The sequence below is a fragment of the Haliaeetus albicilla genome, chromosome 1 (genome assembly GCF_947461875.1).
Source record: "Haliaeetus albicilla chromosome 1, bHalAlb1.1, whole genome shotgun sequence".
NCBI classification, from domain to species: Eukaryota; Metazoa; Chordata; class Aves; order Accipitriformes; family Accipitridae; genus Haliaeetus; species Haliaeetus albicilla.
This window is the reverse complement of record NC_091483.1, coordinates 29,616,307-29,636,051: the sequence shown is the minus strand read 5'-3', so window position 1 is coordinate 29,636,051 and position 19,745 is coordinate 29,616,307. Positions and strand designations below refer to the sequence as shown.

At 41.9% G+C, this 19,745-nt stretch overlaps 1 protein-coding gene across 7 annotated transcripts in view; it reads right to left on the bottom strand.

The window, feature by feature from the left end:
- The window catches only part of EMCN (endomucin), a 56,969-nt gene that overhangs the window by 7,632 nt on the left and 29,592 nt on the right, over positions 1-19,745 (bottom strand). For 3 of the 7 annotated variants that reach the window (XM_069783847.1, XM_009929152.2, XM_069783839.1), the window contains exons 6-10: positions 14,646-14,678; positions 11,566-11,631; positions 9,921-10,016; positions 8,155-8,179; positions 7,056-7,117 (exon numbers count right to left, since the gene is read on the bottom strand). In XM_069783847.1, the coding sequence (XP_069639948.1) occupies positions 7,056-7,117; positions 8,155-8,179; positions 9,921-10,016; positions 11,566-11,631; positions 14,646-14,678 (282 nt within the window). Of the gene's footprint in view, positions 1-801; positions 4,331-4,403; positions 5,510-7,055; positions 7,118-8,154; positions 8,180-9,920; positions 10,017-11,565; positions 11,632-14,645; positions 14,679-19,745 lie in introns of those variants that run through there. The other 4 variants (XR_011324732.1, XR_011324731.1, XM_069783871.1 and 1 more) reach the window with 4 other exon arrangements.

Below are 19,745 nucleotides of genomic sequence, written 5' to 3'. Positions count from 1 at the left end.
CTTTGACATAAAAAACAGGTTGTACTGCATCTCAGATTACATTGTCTGTAAGAAAAAATGAGTTGCACTGTTATTTCACTGTAATATCTGCTGCTGAGAAATTGCTCATAAGCGGCAATCTGGTTTGGACCAAAGAATTAAAGCAAGTTTTTCATAGAATATGATTGCAGAAACCTATTTTTTAGAAAAGTATAAAACTATCTCTGCAGACACAGAAATCTAAATGTCTACTTTTACCATGCTGAACTAAAAGAAAGAGAGGTGCATTACAGATGCTGGAGAACAGCATTGAGCGGGACCCAGCACCTGGATGTGCTGGCTGGGTTTGGTGTGGGCCAGTGGGTCCAGCACCTGTGACATGCTGCAGTGCTCCCCAGCCACGCACTTCACCCATGCCCCTGCAAACTGCTCCTCGTCACTGTCATCAGGACAGAAGGATCTGCACAATACACCACAGCAGAGAGAGCGTGTATGGAAATATTCAGGTGAAGGATAGGAAGACAACTGCTGCTGAATGGCCAGCAAAGGGTGGGAGGTGGCTCCCCCAACAGAGGAACATCTCAGAAAGCTGCAGCCTGCAAAGTTTGCAAATGCTCCACAGATGAAAACATCACCTGACCCTCAGCGGTCTCTGACAGTAAGAGACAGCTTTAAAAACCCTTGCAAATATGCACAGCTCACAGACTGAATTAGAAATACAGAAGGAAGCATACGCTATGTAATATTTTGCCCAAAAGTCTCAGCTGGAAGAGTGTGCAGTCAGATCTTTGTGGTGCGAGTAAACACAAACAGAATCCAGCCTTGAGCTGCAAAAAGCTGAGAAAGTTTATTCTTCAGTTTCTGTGAAGAAAGAAAACACAACTTCAGGCCATTACACAATACAAAGTTTAAAAAAAAGGGTATCAGAAAATGAGAAACAGAACGAGAGGGAAGCAGGTACTTGATCTATCTCTCTGTTGTGAGGGGACCCTTTTCTATGAAGCAGCTTCTAGGTTTTCTACCTGCAGGGAAAAAAAAATAAGACACTGAAAGTACAGCTCATAATAGGAAAAAGAAATAATCAATATCATATCCTCACATTAGTAGGAACACCCACTCTTACTGCTTCAAGCGCACAGCATGACAACAGACTGCTCTTCGCTGACCTGCATTGCTTATCTTGCAAGTGAGAGGAGGAGGGAAGAGAATTTTCAGTGACAGAGTGCCTAACCTAGAGACCCAGCTTCTTCACCTACTCCTAGAGGCATCCACCTGGATCCTAGACAAAATGAGAGAGAGATGAAACTATCAACACATGTTGAGAAACCCCATGGCCCACTATGGAACCATGCCGCCTGGCAGGGATAAATTCCCCTAGGTTGGGTGCTAATGAGGTAAACCCCCCAAATATTTCTTACCTCCTTAAATGCCATGGTCCATGCTCAGATGTGCTCAACATAACAGAAACCAAAAGGGAATAATCCTCTGCCCCAGCTCCAGATTTGTCCCATTGTACCACAGCCACATCTATGGTTTGATGTGTGAGGCATAACAATTAAGCAGTCCCAGCATTTGGAGATTCATGGAAAGCAGTGATGAAGATATTGTCATCCAACCACATCATTTCAGAAGACCACTGGATTTTCCAGGTCCATATCCTAGGACCACAGTGGGCTGTCTCATCAGGTGCTGAACTTCACGTGTATTCCAATGACTGAGGCAAATCTATTAGCTGAACGAGAACAAGGTTTTTTCCTTTGTCGTGGGATGATTTTGGTGCTCGGTCACTAGATATAGTACAGTCACCATCCTCTGACGTTGAAGGCTAGGAATCCTCAAAGCCTTTACAGAGAAGGCTTTGGAAATTCAGGATGTCCAGAGGAATGCTGCAGACACAAACTAGGGTCATCTCAAAAGTGACTGAAGTTATGGAGTCCAATTAATCCATGCCATGAAATCCCACACATCTTCAAGGTAGGTAGCTCATCTTGTGCAAGAGACGCACTCAAGATATGTTATGAAAATCTACAGGCAGGAGGTACATCCAGTTGAAGCAGCAGATAACAGCTCTGTTAACCAACAGCAGCTTTTGGAAGAGATGTGGAGCATATGGGGAATGTTGGTTGTTCTACATCCTTGGTTCATACTATTTTGTACTGCACTGCCATCTGAAAGTGCCTCTAGATATTGACTGATCCCTTTCTCCAATGTGATTACAATTAAGTTAAGGAATTTCACATGTGACAGGTCAGGTCTCTCCCTGAATATCCATGTTTGCCTGGTATATTTTCCCAGCTTTATTTAGTAGCAATGCTTGAATTTACATTTGTGTCCACAGTGGATGTCTTGGGAAGCCCTAATGCTGACACGTACCATGGACCCTTCTCCAGCCACCTTCCATTCCAGGTGCCTCACCAAAATCTGAGCCACATCAGCTTTGACACATTTAATATCCTTCCAGCAAATTCAAGGCAGAACAGACAATACCCCTACAAGCTAAGTAAGTCATATCCTACCTTATCATCTCAAAAGAGCACACATTGGTTAGAAGACATGCCCTAATGAATCAGCCTATTCTTAGGTGTCAGGATTGTACCTAAAAACTCTGAAATATTATGTCACCTGCCACATTCCTATGAGACTTTATATTGAATATTGAACTGGTGTGCTGCTTCTGTAAAGGCCCTTCATACATTTTTACCTGCTCTAGAATGGGTACTCCAGGCAAGAGCCATAAAAGAAAATTGTCAAGTCATTACTCAATTATCAATATTTCTATCACACATCATTCATCCGTATGGAATAGCCTTACCCCAATTTCTATTCCTCAACCTTTTTGTTACTGAGGAATTCCCATCCCTCAACATTTTTCATGAGTCCTAAAAGGTGATCAATACCTTTGCTGGTTTTCAGTGAAATAAGCAAGAACCCTTACAGCAAAAGTTAGGTATGTTTTCAAGATAGGCAATACTTTATCATTAACATTATGGATCATGGTATTGATCTCTTAGTCACTAACTAAAACCCTCCATCCTACATCCTCAGGAAACTTATCTACCACTGACAAGCCAAACATACAGTTCTGTGGGCTATACTGAATCCCAAATAAATATTTTTGCAGGTAGATCTTCTAGAGCTCTGCATTGTAGAAGACTATTTATTCTCCCTAGGAAGAGCCACCCTAAATTTGCCTGTATAGTCAACACAGAATGGCTGCAGTAAGTCCTGCATTTGCACACTAGTGTAAAACTTTCAAGACGACTCAGTATCCTGAGCGTTTTTATCCAAGCTCAGTTTTCACATAAGATGCAAGTACAGACATTTATCTTGCATCAGGCGTTGCAGTTCACAAAAAATGTGCATGAAAAATTCAAGGTGTTTAGTTTTGTCTGTCTGTTTTTTTACTTTACATCAATTCTCAGCCAGTTGTGCCTTAGGGCTCATAGCTATCGGCAACTCCATCTTTCTCAGAAGAGTTTTTTAAAAATGAGAATAATAAAGCTCAGTTTTACCTAGTGTTCCTGATGATACTGCTCCATTAAAAATGATTACTTTAGTCCAGGCTTAATTGAACACTGTTCTTTTCCTGTATTCTTTCACATTAATTGCAGGTATTTGAAATAATATTCTTGATTAAATTTAATTCAGCTATGCTTCTGAAAAAGGACTCTTTCTTTTTTCTTTCAATTTATAGTCAGGGCCTAATTTTAGAAGTCCTAAAATAGGATCCTTCAGTAGTCAATGGACTTCCATAGGTCAGCTCATTCCAATTCAAGATACGTGTCCAAGGCAGATGGAATAAATAGCCCTCTGGACACATACATCTCTTTCAGCTGGCAATGTGCAGCCAGCTTAGTTTTTAGATAGATAAAATAAGGCAAGATTAAACTCACCATAACCTTTGATCAAGATACATCATGCACAACACTGACACAGGGTTTTTCTAGGTTGCCTACTTGAGCAGTTTGTAGGTCATATCCTTATTTGTTCTGAATGTATGTTTTTTATGCATTTTAAACACAATTATACAATCTCAAAATCTCCTGTTTGGAATAAAAAGTAAAAATTAAAAAAATATACTGTATACTTAATTGTATGCTTAATTTGAATACACGTCAAAGCGGAACTTTGTTGTATATATGTTTGACCTCAGGCAGCTGAGCAGCCTATCGATAGCAAGAGGATGATGTAGGTCTGTCTGTAAAGTTAAGGCTGCTTTTAAGAACTTCCTAGTTTCAGTCAAAATCTTTTGTAGTTTTGTTGGTATGTACAATCAGAGGCGGCTACAACACAGACTTTCTAAATGGCCAGACAACGAATTCACCTTTTAATTGAGCTGGATTCTATGTGTCTAAAAAGGAAAAAGAAGGACACATGTAAAGAAGTTTTACACAGTACAATTTTTTTCAGTAGTTGTAAGAGGGACCACGAGTTAGACATTTTTCAAGTTTCTATCTGTACTGGAAGAAACAGTTGCCTTTACACCTGAGCTTTTAATGAAGCAAGTAAGTCTTATTCAAATGGGCAGGCATCCTAACATATTTGAAAATACCTGTGTGAGTGACAAATATTTCTGTAAGAAAACAGGCCCTTCTTTCAGATTGCTTTTAAGAAGTAGTGTGTCTAAAAACCCGGGGAAAAACAGGACTTCCATTTCTGTGAAAGCATGTTTAATTTTGAAACATATAAAGATGTAAGAATTCAAGAGAAATGGTAGCTAGTTTAAATATGAATTGTATTAATGAGGGCAAGAATCTTGTCTTCTAAGTGGTTATGACTCATACCTTCCAATTATAGCATGCATACATCATAATTCAGTAAAAAAGAATATCAAGCATCCTCTGGATGAAAGATATTTAGATACTTCGTGAACCAGTAGCTGATTAACAGGCACCAGACCTCATCTTGTGAAAAAAAAAACAAACAAAAAACAAAACAAACAGTGAGCCAGGGTCTTTTCTCATTTACCCTGCTGTAAAACACAAATAATCCTGCTGCTGCCAGTAAAGTTACTTTATTGTTGAAACTGGTATGAGGGCAGGATCAATCAAAAATGTCTATGAATTTCAGTTTCTGACTTGATTCAGCTTTCAAAAAAAATACTCTGATTTTAAATGAAAACACACACATAACTCCATACCCCTTAAAATAAAGCTAAAAGTCCATTCCCAAAGACATATACTAAAATAAACAAATAAATGAAGTTTTCCAAATCACAAAGCTCTGAAGTGCAGTCACTTAAGTGCCAGAGCACAGTTGCTTAGTTTGCATTTGCTCAGCAGCAGCGGAGCAGAAGGATGCATCCTGCGATGGAGCAAGCCCTTCTCCTCCCCCTCTAGCCTCCTAGCATGCTGCTCCGTGTCAACAAGGCTGAAGGGACCTTGCACAGCTTGTTGCAAGGGCTGTCCTGTGGGTCTTTTGGATTGTGCAAGACCTTCTGGGAGCTGCAGAGAAGGCTGAAGAGTACAAACTGTGCCTCTCCAGCAAGTAGAGGATAGTTCAGATCAAGTGCTGTGTTTCAGAGGACTTCCTGTGAATTTAGAGGAAAGGGGAGAGCAGCTATCAGGCAACCTCTGAAACGTCAGTAGGGGAAACATATGGCCAAAAACTTTAAAAAGAAGGTTTTTATACCTAAAAAAGCATAAAGTAAGAGGCTGTTTTTCCTGGAGGACTTCTGCAGATGAGGTAAGAGCAAAGGTGGGAGGTACACGGCTGAGGAAGCGAACTGCAATGGGTGAAGGGAGGAAGTTTCACCGTGAGTAGCTCTACCATAGGAGGTTTCATTGGGGGTGTCGTAGTTTAACCCCAGCCAGCAACTAAGTACCACGCAGCCGCTCACTCACTCCCCCTCCATCCAGTGGGATGGGGGAGAAAATCGGGAAAAAAAAGTAAAACTCGTGGGTTGAGATAAGAACGGTTTAATAGAACAGAAAAGAAGAAACTAATAATGATAATGATAACACTAATAAAATGACAACAGTAGTAATAAAGGGATTGGAATGTACAAATGATGCGCAGGGCAATTGCTCACCACCCGCCGACCGACACCCAGCCAGTCCCCGAGCGGCGATTCCCCACCCCCACTTCCCGGTTACTATATTAGAGGTGACGTCACATGGTATGGAATACACCGTTGGCCAGTTTGGGTCAGGTGCCCTGGTTGTGTCCCGTGCCAACTTCTTGTGCCCTGGCTGGGCATGAGAAGCTGAAAAATCCTTGACTATAGTCTAAACACTACTGAGCAACAACTGAAAACATCAGTGTGTTGTCAACATTCTTCTCATACTGAACTCAAAACATAGCACTGTACCAGCTACTAGGAAGACAGTTAACTCTATCCCAGCTGAAACCAGGACGGGGGGGGGGCTGCTGAATAGCTGGGAATCAGTCAGATTTTTTTTTCTGCCTCAGTCTTATTTTGTGCTACTCTATTTCTTGCAGAACCTATAACTGCATCCATCTCTTTAGTTATACTGATGAGATTTTGCTTTCTTTTGTGCATGTTACCTATAACCTCTGCTCATTTATGTTTTATTACCACATATTCTGTAAGAAACTGTAAGAAACTGGATCAGTGAAGCACAGGACAGAGGAATTTGCAATGAGAGTAGGATTTTGAATGTAAAGGGTGACTGGGTACAGGGCTGACAGAACACTGCCAACACCAACTCCAACAGAGCCCTGTTTACATATGGCACTCACTCCCAAACATTTTGGCCCCTGGGATATTACCAGTCTTCAAACTTCCTTGTATAGCCAGATCTAGCTGATAAATATCATGATCACTGTTACTCCTGAACATGCCTACCAGTAGATCACTTGCCATCAAAGATTTTAAAAAATTATTTTCCCTAAACCAGTCATACTTCTCACAAATACTGATACCACACAGAGTGCAGCTGCAATGCAGCTCTACAGGCTCCCAATCCGGGGATTTCCGCTGTAGAGGAATTTTTTGTGGTGACTTTGACCTGACAAGAACTGAAGATGGTTTTGCTATTGGAGATGACATCCCAAAACGACACTTCTCTGGGCTCACAAAGGGAGACTGACATACACACAGAGCAAACACTCACCAGTCTCAGGAGAAGTTGTCTTCACAGAAAGAAGTTTGACTCCTTCTTTATCTGACTGGACCCTGTTGAAGTCAGAAAACACTTAAGTAGACAGTCAGCATTCATGTTGGTCAGCCAAACAAAACTCTAAGATCATGATCTGGAGGAGGCAGTGCCTATGCCAGTCTACACTGGCAGGCTTGAAATGGGCTTTGTATAGGATCACATATAAGTCTTGGTGGTGGAAAACACCATATAGCAATATCTCTGAAAACACCTTTCTCTTAAAATATGTAATAAATCAAGTTGCATAACTCCAGGTTCAATCTAGTGCTCCACAGAAAAAGTACATCTCAGGGAAAAGAGGGAATCATCTTTTTTCTCTGCCAATACAAGGCTTTTAGCCATTTTGAATTGCAAAAAGGACCACTTCAGATGTCCAGGGAGTCAGGGCTAGCAAGTAAATCAGCAGCCCAGATGTTGCTTTTGGTCATACAAAACATAGAGGCCACAGCCAGACTCAATGGCCTCTAGTATACTAGTATATAACTTCTGGTGGATCTTTCTCAGTTTTACTCTCCTCAAACTCATTATGCCAATACTGTTTTAACTGAGCCTCTGAAAATGGGCTAGTGGAGAGAATATGGGACAGAGGAACATGAAATAATAGGAGACATGAGAAAAGGAAGGATAAAAATAATCCAGAATAAAAAACATTAAAAAGAGAGAAAACATGAACAAAAGAAGGGGGATGGGAAAGGATGGGGGGTGTGGGAATATCAATGGGGCAAAAATTGATAAAAAAAGAGAAGAAAGACTGGGCCAATGGGCCCTGTGGCACAGCATAAGCCACTTATCCATTTCAAAAGGATCCCTTGCAAAACAGTGGAGAGCCATCGCCATCACATTTCTGTCTATGCTGGAACAGCTGCTTATCATGCATACAGGTGTACAATAACTGCAAGCGCATCACTTTCAACAGGATATTTCTCTTTGGGGAGGCAACTGCTTATTATGTTTAAATAGAGGAAGATCAAAGAAAATCTCATGCAGAATCTGCTGCGTTCACAAGTGCCCCATGATAGATCTCAAAGCAATGAAAAGACAGGATTCAACCTACTGTTCAGTGCCGTTCTCTTGTCTCTCTAGAAGAAGGAACAAAAGTTAATACATTTTGACTGCTGGAACTCACTTAAGTAAACATTTAGACATAGCTATCGCAGTTGCTAGCAGAAGGCTTTGTTGTGATTTTGCAGTATTGCATTAAGTATATTAACACAATCAACCAGTTTGAAGGCTAATTGTCACTTTTTCTAGTTTGTCTTCCAAAAACATAACCATGTTATCCATGAAAGTGAACTGATACTGCTTGGATCAATACTTTTGGAAACTAGGGAGAATGATATGCGACTTGTGCAAGAGCATGACAGAAGCACGTTTTTCCCTGCAGCTCCCAAATCCCCCGGTAGCTGGCACAGAGGAGGCAAGCATGCTACAGTTCTCAAGTACATAACAACTGAGCTAAAAGACAGAGTGTGAGTGTCTTTTACCAGGGGAGTGACAGAACAAGCTGCCAGGCTGTATGCTTTGGGGGGTTTAACCTGGCACATCTGAGAACAGAGCCTGTCACATCCCTGTTGATGAGGAACAGGTTTCTCCTCAAAACGAATCATGTACTGAAAGTATTTTATGCTTATGTGCAACTGTGGGCAGATGGATGGGGCCAGGGGGTTATATCAGAGATACGGAGCCACTTCTAGTCCCATGGCACTGGGCTCTCTGTCCACAGGGGAAGCACACTGGGTAGGCCTGGACAAATATCTGTCTACTCTAGCTTCCAAGATACCTACTCTAGCTTGCCAGTGAATTTGCTAGTACTGTGCCTGCTGGCATTTGTGCATGGGGGAGGCTGGCGAGGAAATGTTCTTCACCTCATATCTTTATCTCTTGACTCCGAATATTCCGTAATTTCCTAAGCAAGGATCACACCTTCCTCTGTTTATCTGGGTCTGGTTTTCCATGTCATTGGCTAAATTGGTTGCGACACACTGTTTGCCTTGGTCTACAGCTTCAACACCCTATTTGGATTTTATATTTCCAAGGCCCAGTGATTTCACAGTTGAAGCTCTGCACAGGTCTCCTAACTCATGCCAGCTCACAGGGAGAGAAAAACCACAGTCTGGATCCAGATCTGGGTTTTCACTTAATGGGGAATACAGTTGTCTGTGGCCCACTCGGGCAACTCTTTGAAACATAAGGCAAATGGAATTTAATGGAATTATACCCCGTTATCTTAAGTATTTCATGGATAGCAGTGAAACAGATACTGGCGTTAGCTGCTCTGTCAAAATGACTGTTTCCGAAAATACTGTTTGCTCAGGGATTTTGTTCCCATGTACGTTATACTGTAACTGGAAAATTTTACTTATATATAAATGCATATGTGTGTATGTATGTATATATCAGGTATTTCCTAAAAGAAAGCATTGATATTTCTTTGCCTGTATCTAGAACAGAGATAAAATAAATATAGTGATTTTGTTAAACAATATCTCCAAACTTAGTTTTCACTGTCTTTTTCTATGTGATTGACTGATTGTGTGTTAGCACAGCTGTTTGTTAGCTCTTTGTAACTGCAAAAGCGTGAACAAAAAGCTTTACGACATTATATATTCTCCAAAAATCAGAGACATTTTTCTTCTTACTGATTCTGAAAATGAAGTGTAAGTTTCCTACTTTAGGCAAAATACTTTGAAATACAAGAAACTTTCCTATCAGACTACTGCAACATCTATGGTTAAGGTAATCTAAAAAGACCCCAGAGATCTTTAAATAATAAAAAGCACATTGATCTTCCCTCCCCCCCAGAGAAAGCAAACCAAATACCTGGCGTTTTCTTCTGGCACATTCTGTACAAAGCCACCAGCGAGAAGACAGAGAGGGTAATGACTATCAAGGTAATGACAACTGGCAAGATAACGCCTGCAAAAGAGGGAGAACATAATTTTGCCTGCTGCCCCTTGCTTGCATTGTACAGGCACTCACATGCACAAAGGCAAGAGGCACCTCCAGCTCCGCTTCACCAAACATCACCTGCTGCTCCTGTTATTCCTCCCGCACCCACTGAGCCTCAGGCTCGCAGCCTTTGTGGAGGGAAGATTTAGGCACTCTCCTTCCCCCATCCTTAGTCCTTCCCTGACACTCGTGCTGCACTGTGGAGCTGGTTTCACCTATTTTTCTGTAAGAGAGTGAGGTTTTAGCACCTGCCCTATTGGGACCACCATAATCTTGATCAAGATATTCATCATTCATCCCCAGTGTTGATGGCGCCCAAAGGTTTTGCGAAACAGTCGTGTTTCAGGAATACATTTTTGATAGATGCAATTATTTTTTCCTCTTTTTTTGAAAACAAGACTCATCTGAAATTCAGCAACTGAAGCGATTATTTCTCTTTTAACGTTGTACACCCAGAAAGACACCAAGGAGTTACATAATTCAGTAACATTCCCCACAGCACTTACAACCAGGGATAGAAAACGCAAGATCTCCTTTTTAAATGAGGACATTTCTTTCCTTTTATTATTTGCCACCATCTGCCATTTCCTGACAGGTGTTTCCCAGCCAAGAAGCAAAAAGGAAAGAATTATGTAACGAAGAGAAGCTTTCCTGGGAAATATATAAGCCCAGCTTCTCCCCATTTATCTTTTTTCTGGCAGCCATTGGCCACATTCAAATTTAGCAGGCACTCTCTCGCCTGCTGGCCTAAGCCCTGTGTCACGGAAGGCTGCAGCTCCATTCCCACAGCCTTCCAAGGCATCAGCTGTCATGCCTGCCCGATATTTAGAAATAGCGTCTTTGATGGTTCTTGATGCAATTAATATTTAATATTCATATAGATGTGTGTATGCATCTATAGAACTAGAGGGCGAACCCGGAGAGAAATTTACAGTGGAAAAACATCAAACATATTTTGCTAATCCAGTACTTTGGGTAGGAAATAGCAGATCTGCAGTAATGCTCTTGCCCTAGAGATGCATATTAAAATAAAAGATTAAGTTACATGCATCATGCAAATATCAAGTGCTTGAAGAGTCTGCAGAAGACTCCCTCCTAGTCCTCCTCTCCCATGACAATATGAACAATATATGCATATAATAAATTCATAACAATATATTCATATTATCTGTACTCATAACGGTATATGAACAACATTTTCGTATGTTTCCTTGTGTCTTCTCTCACAGGGGATGACTCTGTTCACATTTTTTTTTTCAGTTTTATCATTTTGAATCAGTCCTTGGGAATAATTTTGCTGCTCTGCAGTGAGAGTGGTGTCAACTTGTTAAGCTCTGTTTCTCTTTGAGAGGAGTTTTATAACAGGCAGTTAAGTTGGGTTTGTAATAGGGTCTACGTCTGGCAAGGCTAGAAATAAAACCACCAGTTTCATTTCTCTGCTACTTCAATCACTCATCAAAAGCCAAACTGATTGACTGAAAACTCAAAAGCTGGACAATAAAGTAGGAACACTCACTAGAATAGTGGATATCACTCCCGGCCGCATTCTTGTTTCCAGAAATGCTTCCAGTACTGCCAAAAGCTAGATTTGCAAAAGAAATATTGCCTTTCAGGTTAATGTGTAATTGCCAGAACTCCCCAAACAAATCCCTCCAAAAAATTACCCTTCCAAAACAACTTTTGTGTCCCCAGATCTGGAGCCATTTGGTGCTCCACAGCTATAGTTCTTCTCAATCATACCTGGATAACTTGGCAAAAGGGGTGGAAAAGTTTATCTAGTGTGGCCTAGAAGGAACACACACTTTGCATGGGTGCAGTCTTCCCTAGGATCATCTGCTTGTCCACTTACAGGTTATGAGCTACAAACTTTTTCACTTTTGGGAGGCTAAGGTACTGTTCAACATTAGAAAAGAACCCTTGACAAGCAAATAAAAAAGTAAGAGTGTGAAAATTAGACCTGCCTCCAAAAGAAGAAAGACCAAAATATTTTACTGCTAATTAAAAAAAAGTGCTACTAGTAGATGAAGAATTCCAAAGACATGCAATATTAGTAGCTAGCGATCTTATTGAGAGTTGAGTGTTATAAAGGCACGTGCCACATTTTGGGACAGCAATAACTGTTGGGAGTGTTTTTTAGGGCAGGTTTTAAAGGAATGCACTTCTACCTTCAGGTGCTAACCTGAATTTGAGTCAGGTATCAACAACCCAAAATATTTATTACCTTGTTGCATAGAGTCTGTGGAAAAACAACCACTGAACTTCCAGGGAGAAAAAAGAAAAAGCAAACCTCGGTGCTTCCCTAGTTCCATTATACAGCACACAGGATTGTATTCCATATGGACAGAGGCTTAAGTAGACGTGTGCTTACTGCCACTGAAGAAGCTGACCAGCTGGACAAATGTAATGCAAGGCCGAGCATTTCTATTGCTCATTTAAATAGCAGAAACACCTCTCAAACAAAGGCATCTGGGGAAGGTGGTCTCTTAAGCAGGGGTCCTAGTAGAGAGCATGGCTGCATATGTCAGTTGTAAGAATATGGTAGCAGCCACTGAGGTTTTGTTGCAGGCTCTGATCCATTGCTCAGGTACACCCTGCACCTGTAGGGATGCACGATTCCTCTTTGAAAGAACAGAAGAGGGCTCAAAATGATGGGTGGAAGCTATGAAATTAACTGAGTCATTAAAACCAATTTCCCAGGGCCATTTTGAGGGCTAGAATACAATTTTGTTCTGCTAAGTCTCTGAATGACATGTCCCTATTTTTACAGAAGCTTTTGTATAGGCAGTACTTGTAATTCTAGCCTGCTGAATTAGAGTAAAAAACAAGGTTTGTTTGTCCCAACTGTGTAGGACTCCCTCTTCCTTGCTGCGCTGATTTTAAACTCAGGCCCAATATTGAGAAATGTTTTGGTGAGTGTTTTTTCTCCACTATTCTGCTTTTGCCCATATTCCCTTTCTCACAACATACCAGTCTGTTCAGATATATGAGTACGTTGTATCTTGATGCAAGAGGAGCCAAGCAGAGAACAGCCAGGGGCCAGTTTCTCTATAGGTTTGCTGAATATGCCAGTATACTGGATTTTCCAGGTAACTAGGAAATGGTCCTACTTCAAAATTTATGTGAATTGACCTGTAGTTCTGGGAAAGAGAGCGAGCTGTGTTTTCATTTTTGTTCTGCTGTTGTGTAGCTGTGTGAATTTTGGGCAGATTGTCAGCTTCTCTGTTTCCTTTCTCCGTGCCCCCCTCCTGCCCCGCCTCATTTGTCTGGCCAGAGACTGAAACATCCTGGGGAAAAATGATCACTTACTATGTGCTTGTGTGGTGCCTGAACAATACAGCCACAGCAGAGACATTCTGATGCTATAGTGTAGAAAACAATCCTTGTCTGAGACCCTTATCTCTGAAAAATCACTATGTTTCTTTAAAGCAGAAGCTCTCTCTCCTGTGGTGCCAGTCTGCTGAGGGGTGATAATGTAAGGATGGAAACTGTGAGCCATCAAGTGACTGAAATAATTCTTATGGATTTGTAATTCCATGTGATTGCTTTAGATTTCGCAGGGAAATACTACGACCCTTTTCGCTACCTTACCCAATATACTACATGATATACAGGGCAAGCAGGCAATTATCACAGCAATGAGTTATCCTGGATACTGACTGAAAATGTCAACAGAAACAAATTACACTGAAAAACATGAACGTGTATCCCTGCATTTGTGCAACATCTCCTCAGGAGAAAAACTGAGGATTCAAATCCATTGGTTACTTTCCCAGTTCTTTCTTAAATGTCCAGGATGTGTGTAATGAAGGAAAGAAAAATCCGTAGGTTAGCATTTTAATTACTTGAGACCATCAATAAGAAATACAATAGCTAAAAAGAAGCACTACTGAATGAATAAAATGGATTAAGGAATTAAAACCTTTAACTCAGTTACCCCACTTCATTCATTAAAGTTTCTCACAAGCCAGCCCATCCTGTCTACTTTCTCTGGATCTAGAAAGTGGATCTGGAAGACATTTTCCACCTATGGAATGATCTGGGATCAGAATAACAATTAATTGGAGTAATACATCCATCATGGTAACAGGAGGGACAAGCTTTTGCTGGCAGCAGCAGCAAGAATTGCAGGGACCAGTACAGAAGAGACTGTTTCCTGATAAGCCCAGAGAAAGGAAAATAGCACAATACAGGTTCACTAGCACAGGAAACTCTTGCCTTACTCTGGGACCTGCTGCTCCTAACCATGGGACGAGTAATGACAGCCACTGACAAGAACAAGCTCCTTGGTATAATACTCTATTTATATCAGTTTCCCATTGCCTCATGCAATACGCCAGGCCTGATTTTTTTTGTGCTCCCACCCTGTTTTCTTTTCAGTATATGCTAGTCCAACATGGCATTCAGCTGAAATCACAGCAAAGTTACTGCTACAAGTTGAGCATCACTCCTCTGCTTCTCTGCACTACGCTTCAGGTTCATTCTTCTCCCAGAGCTTCCTTGTTCCCTGAACGTCTCCTTTTCTGAGGCTGCCCACCTCCCACCCCACACCAACCCTTTTCATCAGCATGCACAGAGAAAACCCTCTATTGCTCTTACTTGTCAATTCTGTGGGGGAGCTCACATGAAGGCCTGCAATAAACCAGAAAGAACACATTTGTTAGTATCTGTTTTAGATGTCCAGAGTCTTCACATCACACAAACTGGCAGACTCTAGCAACGTGCTCAGTAACCCCACAAGAAATGCTGCCCCAGAACTGACACACTGACGCTGTTCCCAAGCCCAGAAAGTCTGAGCTGTGAAAGTCTGCAGACATCCCTTATAGATGTGAGCAGAATTCAAAGCTTAGCCTATGCTAGGTTGTTATTCCACTCAAGAGAAGAAAATCCTGAATTAATTGATACATTCCTAAAAAATTCTTCCTGCCAAAACCAAGTAAGTGCCTGGGACTGAATAGCTGGCATTTAACTGACAAATAAGTGTTTTAATAAAAGAAACTCAAATGCCTAATTGAGACGTGTCTTCAAGTGTCACAAAACCCTTTAAAAATGAATCTTCATTAATTATCTTGGTGCTTTTGGCCAGCAGACTGCTGAGCAGCAGGAGTAAGAGGCATTGGTAATGAGGAAGAAATGGACCTTGCAGAGCATTGTGCATGTTGCTTACTGGCCCACTGCTGTCAGCTTCCCCCGGCCACTTCACAAGTTTTTGGTGCAGAACACTTTTTTTGTCAGCTTTTTGTTAGTATGCTGCTGCTTTTGCACGTCTAGACTGTAGCAGGCTTGGAAATTAAGGCGGCTGTGAATACTTCACATTTGGACGCTAGCCACAGACAACCATCGCTCCCACACCGATTTTTATTATGTTGCATTAAATCTCTCCTGCGATCACTCTAAAGTCAAAGGGAGCCAGGCACCTAACTCATCCGTGTCTCTGAGAATACCCACCTGCGTGAACTGGCAGCAAAACATTTATCGGTTTGTACAAGACAGACTGTCTCCTGCCAGGGACGAGTGACTGGCACTCTGCCCACCTAGTGAGGCCTCTCACACTGGATTACTAGAGCTACCATGGAAAAAAGTCCCTCAGTCACTCTATCCTCAGCAGCCACTCATTATTTTGAGGTATAAATCATAGCATTTGGTCACCTTCCTGTAGGCTAGAGGGCACTATAAAAGCCCCCTCATTGGGTCTTTTCAGGGTTCACTGTTGCCACAGCATTTGTGGGGAATGTAGTGCATCTGACTCTGTCCTGAGAACTCTCTGGGAGGATGTGACCCACCAGCACGTCCTCCGTGTCCCAGCTGTGCCAGACTGGGAGACCACAGAGGGAGCGGCGTGAAGGCAGCTGTAACTCTAGGCGGGCATTCAGCCTCTCCCCTGAGTGCCCAGGGTTGCAGTGCCCCTCCTCCAACCGGGGTCCCCAGGGAGTACAAATCCACTCTTACGCCCTCGCTGCACTTTCTGTGCTGTGGACCGATGCTTTGCACAAAGACAGCCCCTACCACTGGAGCTCTAACACGAGTGAAGCACGATATTCTACTGCTGTGAATGTACTCTTTGAAAACCAGAATGGCTGTTTTTCCTCCTCTCTACACCCAATTAAAAACATGGATTACTTGAGCCACTGGGGTGCAAATCACCACTTTTGCTAATGATATGTGTGACAGAGCTTTAACTGCATTTTAATCACAAACATGCACAAAAAGCACGTTCAGGTTGAAAAGCCAAGTACTTAAAAGTCAGCAGTAAGAGCTCTTCTTGAACATACTAAATATATCAGTAATGCTAAGTACTTTGAAGGTACACAGTTACCTCGCCCTGGCTTCCCAGGATCCAGAGGAGACGTTTTTCCTAAGCTTTTTATCATCTCATCAATCCATCTACAAAAAGCAATGTCACCTTGCTAAGAGGGGATCTCTGTGATGATTCATTAGGCAATGTTTATAGCATGTTTGGGCAACATTAACAAGAAGAGCCAAGGAAAAGCTTTGGGGAAATTAATAACTGGCCTGTCAAAGGAGGTTTGGAATGACACACAGTACAGAAAGCAGCAGGACGCATACCTGGCATTAAGGAAACATCCAAATATGATATGATTGCGTGTTACCCAAATACTGCCTTTCCTTCAGCCTATAAGGAGTGGGATCCCATGATAAAAATACCATGTGATCACACACCAAGGGTTGTAAAGCCCTGTGTGTGCATATTCTTGGAGAAAGGCAGAAGACATTGTCAAGTCTTACAAATAGGTCACTTCTCCATGAAATTCAAACCTTGTCTCCCAAGCCTGAGGAGAGTTGAGCTTTCCTAAGAACCCCTGTCAAGGTTATAACATATTATACATTTTCCCTTAACTTCACTCTTGCAAACCAAGTGAACCATCTTGGCTCAAATTAGAGTGAACAAATAAATAGAAAAAGCATGTCAAGCCAGAGACTGATATCCCCAAAGACTTAAGGTTTGTGAAAGCTGTATGCAGGTGACATTAGGCTCTGTGAACAGGAAGGGTTGGGCAACCTGCGGTTCAGTACCCGCAGGCACAATCAAAACCCATGCTGCTGTACTGGCCAGACCTTGCCACATCAATAAACCCAGACAGCAGAAATCATCCCAGGTAGGAAACATGACAGCAGCCCTCCACCTTTCCTTCAAGAGCCACAGGAGCTTCCTGAGCCTCTGTTATTTTTTTAAAAACTGCACACATGTACACACAATAAAACTACAAGCATCTTTCCCAAAGATAGCTCACCCAGATTGTGCTAGAGCATGAAAAATTAAATAGGAAAAATCTCATGCCCTTCTCTGTCTCCCCCTGTATCCAGTCTGCAAGCAAGGTGCCAGCTCACCCTCTGTGCAGAGATTGCTCAGCCCTGCCACACAAACAAAGCTGTGCTTATCGGAGCAGTTCAGCAGGTGCTTTCAGTTTGCATTTTCTAAATAACCATCCAGTACCCTTTTTGGTGGCAGGGTCTCAGGATGCCGGTCTACAGAAAGAGAAGGACAGAAGGAAAGGCAGCATTTCACTTGGTAACATAGTTGCCGTAGTTGTTCTGGCTGCCTGTTCAGAGCTTACTACGTCCTTTGGGGCTGTGGGTTAGCGGGCAGATGCTCTGCATAAATAATCTGGGAAGATTTCCAAATTCATCATGAAAAGTGAGGTGTGCAACACTGGCTGTGCTGAGTCCTTGTTGTGCAGTAAGGAGGACAAGGATAAAAAAATTGGCACATGACAGTGGTTTGATTTGAAAATACCTGCCCGAGTCAGTTCAGTGCTGGTTGGAAGCTTGACAGATGGAGGAAGAGACCAGTAACTAACCTCTCCCCACTCTGTTCTCCAACAACCACTACCTAAACAGCCTGGATACCCTGCAGTTTGCTGCTTCTGATTTTGGAGGCAAGCCACACGAAACTGTGTTCACTGGCAAAACAAACGAATAAATTTGGCTGATTACTCAGAGGGATACCACAATATAAATCAAAGCAAAATTAAGAACTTTAAAAAAACCTCCTTGCCCTGACCATGCTATAGATCTGTAACTGTTAACTGAGGCTTTCCTATATTTTCCATCTGCCAGGCACTTCAAATTTTGTGTCTCTCTCTTTGTGAAGAAGCTGAAGATACAGTGGGTAATTTTTGCCTAATATCACTATCCAGAGTTCCTACACAGTTTGCGTACAGAAAAAGTCAAACCCTCCTTGTCTTACTCATAAGAATTTTTCTTAGGGAGATGCCTCCTGTGAATCAAGTGAGTAGGATTTATAATTGGAGGAGTGCAATAAAGATATCAATAGATGCAGCAGGTTGATTCATCTGACAGTTTATTATAATAGATCATTTGATCTTACCACCCTGCTGGGTGAACTTAAGCTCATACTGCTTTATGGATTTTTTGTTGTTTAGGTCACAGAATAAAAAGCTACAATACTTAAAGTTTCTCAGATGTATTTAGACTCTGACTGGTCCACTAAATCTCCAATTTTTCATTAATTAAACAAAAGGACAAAATTAAATATTAGCAAGCAATCCTCTGTGGAGGTGGAGAATGAGTAGGAGGTATATTATACATGACTGCCAAAGTTAAAGAAGTGTATGTGTCAACGGCACGCATGCAGGTTGCTCTTTTTGCTAAAAACAGTCCCTATTGCCTTCTCTAGCCTGGGTGAGCACTACACAGCCCCTCCTCCATGGCTGGTGGTTTCAATCTTCTTTAATACAGCAATACTGTTCTCTGATGTTTCTCCAAGTTCTTTCCTAGGCTCCCCCACTCATTTCAGTCGCTCTCCAGCTCTCTGTGGCACTCCTCCCACACCCTGATCTTTTGATATGGCTGATGGGAAATTTCTCTTCAAAACGTGCTTTTTTCTTTTTCTGCAGCAAGAAAGGAAATTTTCACCAAAATGGCATTTTTTTAAAAATGGAAAATGGTCTCAAAACTAAATATATTCTTTTGCACTGAGGTTAGCCAGCTGAATTATTTTGGCTGAGCATACCAAACAGAAATGTTCTGGTTTGGATCAATTTCACATTAATTTGTCTTCCCCTGAGCTCCCATGCAGAAGCTGTGGCTTGGGTGCTTTCAGCTTGCAAGCTCTGCTATCCCTGTGGGCTGCAGCACCAGCCCCATTGCACATACCAGCCTCTGCTCTGGTGAACAAAAGGTATCCAGCCCCTAATAAGCCCCTGAATGTGAAATTTCAAAGAGCTGAGAAGAAATAATCTAATGGCAGTGAGAAAGTCAGCATTTCTTCTAGTCTCAGCACAGAATGAAATGAGTGGCTTCACACTTGCATTGCTTTGAAAGTTATTAGGGTGCAGCATATGGCTTCCCTTGGCCCTGAGCAATTGCACATAGAAGAAGAAATCTGTTTAGAGGGAACCACAACATTTTTTCTTGAAGTCTTTAACATATACAGAGAATAAGGGAGCAAGGGTGGCCTAAAGGTGCGCCCATTTGGGATAAGCTACCTCACTCATCAGGGTAAGTAATGGGATTTCTTGCATATTTAAGCTGCAAGAAAGAAGCGAGGAGCTGGTGCTGTGAGCAGACAGGAAAGGTGTAAGCATGGAAATCCTATGCGGGAGGAAGTGATTTTGAAATGGCAGGTTTATGGGAACTCAGAGTACTGGCTATGCCAAGCACCTAGACTGACTCCCCCTGGATAGATGGGCCCTTTCTTTCACAGCCAGGCAATTA